The following is an 8,109-nucleotide window of genomic DNA, read 5'->3' as shown; positions in this document are numbered from 1 at the left end:
TGACTGTGTGCAGCCATGTCCGCTCATTCCGAGAGAGCCACCAACACTTCCGTATGCACTCCAAGACAGCCAGCTTCCAAGTGGGCAGCATAGAGCAAGAAGAGGAGCAGAGCTCTAGGGAACGCGGTGTCTTGGTCTCTGAATCAAGGTAGGGGGCCCACCTCAGTCTTGCTTCTGTTCTTAGCTTTGGGCCAGGACAGATCTTTCTTCAAGCATCTTCTACTGCCTGCTAGAAGGAATGTTGTAGGGGAGGGTCTAACAGAGCCATGTGTAGGGACAGATATTTCCAGTGGTTTACCCACTTGGTGTGGTGTCCATCAGCACCTTCTCTTTTTTATAATCTCTGGTGACAGCCATCCTTTCACTTTCTTTTGTAGTTTTAGCTCATTACTGTCCCATCTGGCCTGAGTTGGAGGGCAGTTTGTCTGCAAGTAACTCTCAGACTTGTTTCTGGAGAAATTATGCATCTCCTGCTGCTTGACTCTTTTGAGTTTGCTGTTGACTTTGGTGAAAATGACAGGTCTGTTGTCTTTCTAGTGAATAAAGTGTCATTTTTTTAAATTAAAACTCTGGAAAAAAACTCACGAGAGAAATATCAAAGCAGAATTGGAATATGCTTGATGCTAGACTTCTGTCCTGCTATTCCTTAAGGTATTTCTGAGGTTTGTATCGCCTCTGGAAACTTAAGGAAGGGAAAAAGTACTCTACTGTGCTTTCATGTCTGTTGAAGAAAAACCCTCTTTAGGGCCTTTGTCCTCTGGTTTTACTTGACTATGCTCAGTGTCTTTATGTGAATTAACTAGCATTTGTTGGGAATCTCCAATCCTATTTCTTTTTATACTGTAAGTCATCAAGATGAGGCTGTGGTTGAAGAACACTCAGTGTTTGGAATGTCAGATGACTTCTTCACGTGTTACTTTCCCAGAGAAAAACTGTGGGAACTTTTTTTTGTTTATAAGATATTACAAATCATCTATCCTAGTGCAGATTGTATGAACATTATTGAAGGACACACAGCTTGTGACACATTGCACCCAGATCTGCCATCTTTATTACTAATTTAAATACCTGGGGATTACTTTGACCAATGCCATCCTACTCCCCAGATTGCTTTTTCTGAGTTTTAGGAACTGACTCTGTCATGGAGCTGCTGAGTGAGTGTGGCCTGAGCTTTGTGCTCTGCTCTGTGCTGCCAAGACACTAGGGCTGCTGGCATGGTGGTGTTTGCTGTGAGGTGCCCTGGACTGGGTGTTGATAATTTGGATTGCTTCAGGCCTGTCTCTATACTCAGCCACATGTCTCTATTTCCCAGGGAGGGTGTGTAGTGTGGTGTGGAGTACTTGGCCACGGGATCAGCACGGTTAAACTGCCTCTGGCCTGGCTTCAGACAGCCTGAGTGCTTATCTGGGTTAGTGGGTGACAGGAGGATTTCGAGGGCTGTAGGGGTGGGGGCTGTGTAAGTCACATGTTTACATGGGTGAGGTGTGGGGAGCTGCGAGGTGGGATGCTTGCAGGGTAGATAATACATACAGCTATTCCCATTTCTTGATTTGCCTGTCTGACCTGTTCACATCCTGTCAGCGCGGAGATGGAGGACTATAGCGAGCAGGACTCCCATAACATTGCTAGCCCCACAGAGGAGCCAAAGAGTATGGGCACCAGCTGCTGTTCAGAGTTTCCCCTCTCGCTGCTGGAAATTGGACAGCCCTGCCAGGCGCACCCTGACTTGCATAAAATTATCCAGGTGAGGAAAATGGGAACTCAGCTTGGCTCCTGCAGGAGGGTAGAGTGAAATGTCTGCTTCACATTTGGGATTTGTCTTTTAGGAAAAATTCCTGGAAATTGGAAGTTTACATTTCAAGCCGGTGTCATCAAATCCTCACTATTTCTTCTATTGCCCACCATCAGCCAAGAAAGAGGTAGGCATGGTGCTTCCCTGGCAGGCACTTAGTCCTTGTGGATGGAAGTAGCTTTGCTTGGTGTCAGATCTGGATTTTGGTCTGGCAGACCCATGGGTAGAGTGAGCCCCATGAACAGCCTGCTTCACTGCGTGGCATGGTTCCAGTATCTGCCCCTCCTCTCTCCATCTCAGGAAGAGGCATCTCGGGATCAGGCAGACAGGAAAGGCAGTGAGGACATGGAGGGATCAGAGGCAGAACTGGCAGCTGAAGAAGGTAACATTTTCTTGCTCTGTCCTGGAGAAGAAAGTGTTTGTAGTCTCGCTGTGGTGATGCCTTTCAGAGCTCGACCATGTCTGGTGGGGTCTTTGGGGACGTGGGCCTGGTTTGCTAACAGGGAACCTGTGTCAACAGGAGCTGTGTCTGGCTGCTGCATTGCCACAGAGAGCGACCCAGAGCTGGAGGTGGAGTACCGTGAGAAGTTAGAGCACGAGTTCCCAGATACAGATTCACTCTCGGGCTCCAACACGGTGAACCAGGATGATGACTCCTTCAGCGTGTTGGGAGGGGACTCGCTCAATGAACAGGAGTTCCTGGAGCAGGAGATGCCCCCGCTTTTTGTACACCTCACCTGCTCAGTGAAGCTGCGTAGCCAGCACAGCTCCATGCCTGTACAGTCCCTGCCAACTTGTCTAGGTAAGAGCAAACCTTGCTGTGAGGTTAAAGGGCAGTAGGGCTTCTGTTAGGTCCCTGCTGGGTGAGCAGCCCTTGGAGCAAACATGCTGTGTCCTAAACAGCAGTCCCTCTGAACCAGCCCTCCCTGTACAGAGTCCTCAGGGTCTTCCAGCATCAGACAAGGGCTTTTTCACCACGTCTCCCACTTGCTGTGGGATTGGTCATGGAGGATGGTGGCCTTCTTGAACCTGTCCAGGTGCGGGGACAGCCACCTCTTGCAGTCTCTGTACTTGCCACCAGGCTGTGTATGTGTGTAAGCAGACCTCTTTGTTGCTTGATTCCCTTTGTCTGTAATCTCTCCTCAGGGGAAGTTCTGGGCTGCCTGGAAAGCTGCCAGGACTTGAACACCATTGACTTGGGGGACCTCTGTGTGACCCTGGACATCTTCGTGCTGACGTTGCCCCTGGAGATAGAAGTTGTGAATGCAGACATTCTGCACAACAGGTAGGTGGGAAGAGGCCCAATTGCTCACCCACCCTCTTCCAGCCCTTCCCAGCCAGCCAGTCTCAGTTCCTCTCCATGTGCTGAGACTCAGGATTCTCCTCGCAGAGCCTCCCGCAGCCCTGAGAAAGCTAGATTTTTTCCAGGATGGGCTCACCTTCTCTAGAGATCTCTTTATCCTCTCTGGAGCCTGTCTCTCTTTACCCTCAAAAGCATGCTCAGTCTGCTCTCTCTCCTCTGGCAGATGCACCTCGGAGAGCAGCGTGTCTTTCACACGCTCTCCAGGGCAGCCATCCTCTTTCCGCTCAGATGAGGATATCATGCACAACTTGGAACGGCTCCCATCCACAGGAGATGAGAGGTATGGTACTGCCCCTCCTGGGCTCCTTTTGCTGCCTAAGGAGTTCCACTGTGGTGGCTGCATGAATGAGAATGACTGGTTGATGATTCTTCTCTTCTCTCCTAGGCACCCTGCACTTTCCAACCTTCCTGGAGTGCACAGGCAGGCTATTGAAGCCACTATGAATGAGGTAAGCCAGCCTTGCCGCTTTCTCACTTCCAGCTGGAGTAGTGTGGCCACAGTGCACAACTGCTGTTCCATGCTTTCTAGCCTGCTCCAAGCTGCAACCTCTGTCAGCTGAAGTGACTTTCAGGCCTTGCTGGTATCATACAGGCCATTGGCCTTGTGCTCCCCGAAAGTGTGGGATTGCCCTGACAAAATTTGTATGCAGTTGGGGTAGGACAAACAGACCTCTCTTCCAAAGACCTTTTCTTAGGTACATTCAGAAGGAGATGAGGGGATATAGGTGATGAGAGGGACTGCCCTCATCCTGTTCGACTTGGATCAGAATTGGGGCAGCTGTGTAAATGCTGGCCACCTAGGTCTTGCTCTGTGTCCTTGCTCTGCTCAGATTCGCTGGCTCCTGGATGATGAGATTGTGTCTGCGCTGCGCCACTCGCAGGTCATCAGCACCTCTATCCTGCACCGAGTGGCCACCCACATCTATAACTCCAAGGGGCGGCCCAGCTGCCACAGCGAGGTGGTGCTGCTCCAGTTTGTCTTTGGACCTGAGCACTCTCTGGAGAAGTTCAAGGAGGTAAAGACAAAGCCCTGAGGCAGTGTCATACATTTAGCTAGTAGGATGCTTATTCTTCCCTGTGTTGCAGGAGTTCAGAAGAATGGCTCTGCCAGGCTACATGCTCAATGCAGAAGGCAGTGACTACCACTACATCTCCATCAGCCGCCTGCACTCCAGGCGGGCAGCTCCAAACCCTTCAGGGACGCCCTGTTTGCAGCAGCCAGCTGGAGGGGGCACCAGGACAGCCCTGGGCCAGGCAGGCCAGGAGGGGAGCAGTGAAGCAGAGGCAGAGGGCTCCGAGCTACACCATGCAAGCTGTGTCCTCCCAGAAGAAGCCCAGGGTCTTTGGGGGTGGCCAGAGAGTGAGACACGCATTGTGCCAGGTGCAGGAAACCCCATAGGTGGAGGCAGCCATGCACAGGATGAGGTGAGAGACACTGAGGTGATCTGTTGGTGGGACAGTGTGGGATGCTCTGGTAACAAAAGGTAGAAGGATGCAGGAGTATAATGGGACTCTTTTCAGTGCCTGTTTTTCTGATGATTTTTGCAACCTTGGCTTGTGTGCAGGTCCCAGCAGAAGCACTGAGCCTTGAGCAGAGCAAAGCACCTGGCCACGACTCCCTGGAGGAGGCAGCTCTAGAGACAACCATACAGTCACTGCCATCCTCATCCTCTGAAAAGGGCAACAGTGAGAAATCACCGTTGGTGACACCATCTGCCGCAAGCCTGGCTGACTCTGTAGCACAGGGCAGGGAAGGTAGGAGCTCTGAATGTGGATAGGGTGTACTTCAGCCTCAGGCACTTTTAAGGGAAGGGCTCTGTTTGGCTGTAGCGTATGAAACATGACTGCTACTGCTGTTCCAATCCCTAAACACTAGAACTGGTGGTGTTGCACTGCTGGTCTCTTCCTTGCCAGGGTGCTGGCAACTCACTGCTTAACAGTACCCAGGGTACTAGGCTGTGTTGCCACACTGATATCCCTAATGATGAGAAGTTCCCAGTGACTCCAGTAATGGCTGCAAGAACCCCGTGCCCCAGCACTGCCTCCTCATGGCTGGCGCTGCCTGTTTGTCCTGTGTAATGTTTCTCCAGGAGACGGGTCTTGTGAAGGGGCTTAGCAAGTGCTCTCATGATCAAAGCCCTCTTCTCTTTGCAGGCTCCAGCAAGCAGCGTCCCAGTCGCGTGCAGAGCCTCGTGTCTAGCCAGGGCAGCATGGACTCCGACCACCTGGGTGAGTCTGCTGGGGCAGGGGTGGCTGACAGCGTGCAGGCAGACACTGGCAGTGACATGATAGTGTGGGGGCATGGGGGACTGTGTGCCTGGGCTGGGGTGACCCTGGAGCCCTGAGGAGAGGGCCCATGAATGGCTCTGATCTCCTAGAGCCTGCAGTGCCTGGGGAGGATGCTGGCTTGCCAGGCAGCCTGGGACTGAAGCGAGGATACATTGCAGGTTACGATGGGGGAAGCAGTGACTCGGAGTATGAGGAAGCACTAATGAGCGACCAGGAACCCAGGTGTCCCCTCATGCCAGACTTCTGGCTCATCATAAAAATCCAGCAGGACCGAGTGGAGGTCTATTACCACACACGGTAAGGAGGGTTCTGCTGTCTGACCACGGCTTCTCTGTACCAGGACCTAATTGCCTCTCCCTCATCTCCAGACAGGATCTTCTTCCGGCCCCATGTGGGTGGGAGCTGCAGGACTAGACTGGTGCTCCTTAAGGGGCAAGCAGCCACCCTTCCCTGCTGTGTTCCTGCTCCCAGCATGCAGGGACAGGCACTGTTCTGTTGCTCTGCTGACCCCTCTCTTCCCTTCCCTGTAAAGCAGCCTGAGTGTGGAGAAGGCAGCATCAGCAGAGACAGAAGAGGAGCAGCCAGGGGAGTGCCAGAGTCTCAACCAGGTGGTGGTGAAGAAGATCAGTGAAATCTGCAGAGTTGTCAATCAGGTAACAAATCTGCAGAGGGCAGGGATAGAGCTGCAAATTATGAGATGGCTTAGATGAGAAGGGACCTCTGGAGGTTGTCTGGTCTAGGCCCAGCTCAGAGGAGGGCCAAGGGGAGCCAGTTGAGCTGGTGGAGTCTCAGCTTGGGGGTCAAAGGAAAAGGGACTCAGTCCGGCCCTAAGCCCCTCTCTGTGCTGTCTTTCGTGGGCTGTGCAAGCAACAGAACCAATCTTTTTTTCATCCTTTGCAGCGCTTGCTGCTGCAGGACCTGCATGACAGCCATATATGCAACTCATTACTGGTGGCAGAAAGTGAGGAGGACATCTGGAAGAGTGAAACACCCTATACTTCCTACAGGCAGCGCGTCATGCCCACAGATGGTATGAATATGCCCTTGGCCATGCCTCCGCGACAGTGCGACTGCTTGCCCATGAGTGACTGAAAAGTTGGTGACTTCCATGCTGTGGCCCCAACTATGTCCTATGTTCTTTGCAGATTACTCTGTAGAGGAGAGCTACCAGCCCCGGGACTACCTGGCTGCCACCATGCAGTTCATGCCAGGGCACTTTGCTTGTGACGTTGTGTGGAGCACACTCATCCATGTGCATTCACGCCTCAAGATGGGCCCTAACATGGGAGTCTCACGAGGTGCGTACAGCCCAGGTTGCCCCTCATTTTGCGTGTCAAGAGTCTGGCTTCTGGCTGGATTGGCACACCAGAGGAGGGTGTGTGGGATAGCTAACATCCCACATTGCCCACAGCTATCCAGGCGCTTCGCTCGGTGCTCAACGCCTTCTCTGTGGTGAACAGGAAGAATATGTTTGTCTACCAGGAACGTGCCACTAAATCTGTTTTCTACCTCCGGTAAGAAGCCAGCACGACTTGTTGGCCTGACCCTGCCCTGCTACATGCATTACACCAGATTGAGAGTTCCTTGGGGCAGAAAGTGTCTGCCCACCCTCAGGGACCCTGCTGTGACCCAAGCAGAAAATATCTGATTTTTGATGAGTCAGAGTCACATTAAGCCAGGCCCCTCCTGCTCTCAGCATTTATATGGGAGGGAAAAGGATGATTTTTTTTTGAGGGAGCCAGAGGACAATTTTTCCACAAGCTCCATATCGTAAGGCCTAATCCCCAGAAAGTGCACGGGGGAGAGCCAGGAAGATGTGGATCTTCTGTGGAGGTATGATGCTGTTGTCCTTGGGAATGGAGGCTGACATGTCTTTCTCCTGTATTCAGACTGACTGAAACCACCTACAGTGGGAAGGTGTGGGAGGCAGAGAGCATCCTTAGTCCAGCGTCTCGCTCGCTGGCGCTGACACGCAGCCAGGAGCCCATTTACACTGAGGATCTAATGGTGAGTCTGCTGCTCTCTGGGAGTGGATGTTGGTGCTCTTGGCCACAGGAGTGGAGGAGCTCAGTAGTTCCAGCAACCTGGATTTTATGTAGGATAAAACTTATGTTATAGATGTGTGGAGTGGGGCAGCAGTGGGTGGGTTGTGCCTGACCTTGCTGACAGCCCAAGACAATGACTGATTTAGAATTCACATGGAAATTGTTTCCATGTGGTTGTTTTTGCTTATCCAGGGTTCTCGTTCCTCTCTGGATGCAGCCTCGTGCCGTAGTGTGGACTCTACCCGCCCTGTGGGACAGGTAGACAGGCACATCCAGCTGATGGTCCATGGTGTTGCCCCAGCAGGTAGGTGTTATAGCATCTGGTAGCAGATGGGCTGTGCAAAGCAGAGGAATAGAGGTCCAATCCCGGCCCTCTTTGCTTGAAGAGCAGAGGAGGTGTCTGCTTCCTGAGCAAGCTGCTTTTCCTTAGCTCAGAGCTGCTCTCTGTTCTGCCTGGATGGGAATGTGAGGAAAGGATCCATGGCCCACAGTGAAACCTCCTGCACACTAGTGGCTTATGCCAACTTTCCCTATGCAGGGGTGCATTTGTCTTTGCCTGCTGTACCAGCAGTCTTTTGTGATTCTGAACAGGTAGAAAAAGACGCCTGAATAAATTGATG

The 8,109-nt window shown here is 52.2% G+C and overlaps 1 protein-coding gene across 1 annotated transcript in view; it reads left to right on the top strand.

Annotated features, from left to right (window-relative positions):
• The window catches only part of SZT2 (SZT2 subunit of KICSTOR complex), a 62,036-nt gene that overhangs the window by 29,503 nt on the left and 24,424 nt on the right, over positions 1-8,109 (top strand). Inside the window, exons 28-46 of the mRNA XM_035893547.1 lie at positions 1-148; positions 1,582-1,744; positions 1,827-1,919; positions 2,093-2,174; positions 2,313-2,594; positions 2,939-3,077; positions 3,319-3,435; positions 3,541-3,604; positions 3,986-4,171; positions 4,242-4,580; positions 4,721-4,910; positions 5,310-5,384; positions 5,603-5,741; positions 5,977-6,097; positions 6,345-6,474; positions 6,590-6,742; positions 6,856-6,958; positions 7,334-7,451; positions 7,682-7,793. The exon at positions 1-148 is cut by the window's left edge and continues 93 nt beyond it. Coding sequence (XP_035749440.1) covers positions 1-148; positions 1,582-1,744; positions 1,827-1,919; positions 2,093-2,174; positions 2,313-2,594; positions 2,939-3,077; positions 3,319-3,435; positions 3,541-3,604; positions 3,986-4,171; positions 4,242-4,580; positions 4,721-4,910; positions 5,310-5,384; positions 5,603-5,741; positions 5,977-6,097; positions 6,345-6,474; positions 6,590-6,742; positions 6,856-6,958; positions 7,334-7,451; positions 7,682-7,793 — 2,754 coding nt within the window. The remainder of the gene's footprint in view (positions 149-1,581; positions 1,745-1,826; positions 1,920-2,092; positions 2,175-2,312; positions 2,595-2,938; positions 3,078-3,318; positions 3,436-3,540; positions 3,605-3,985; positions 4,172-4,241; positions 4,581-4,720; positions 4,911-5,309; positions 5,385-5,602; positions 5,742-5,976; positions 6,098-6,344; positions 6,475-6,589; positions 6,743-6,855; positions 6,959-7,333; positions 7,452-7,681; positions 7,794-8,109) is intronic.

This window comes from Egretta garzetta, unplaced genomic scaffold, assembly GCF_000687185.1.
Source record: "Egretta garzetta isolate BGI_Z169 unplaced genomic scaffold, ASM68718v1 scaffold75, whole genome shotgun sequence".
In the NCBI taxonomy this organism is placed as follows: Eukaryota; Metazoa; Chordata; class Aves; order Pelecaniformes; family Ardeidae; genus Egretta; species Egretta garzetta.
This window is presented reverse-complemented; position numbering and strand designations above follow the sequence as displayed.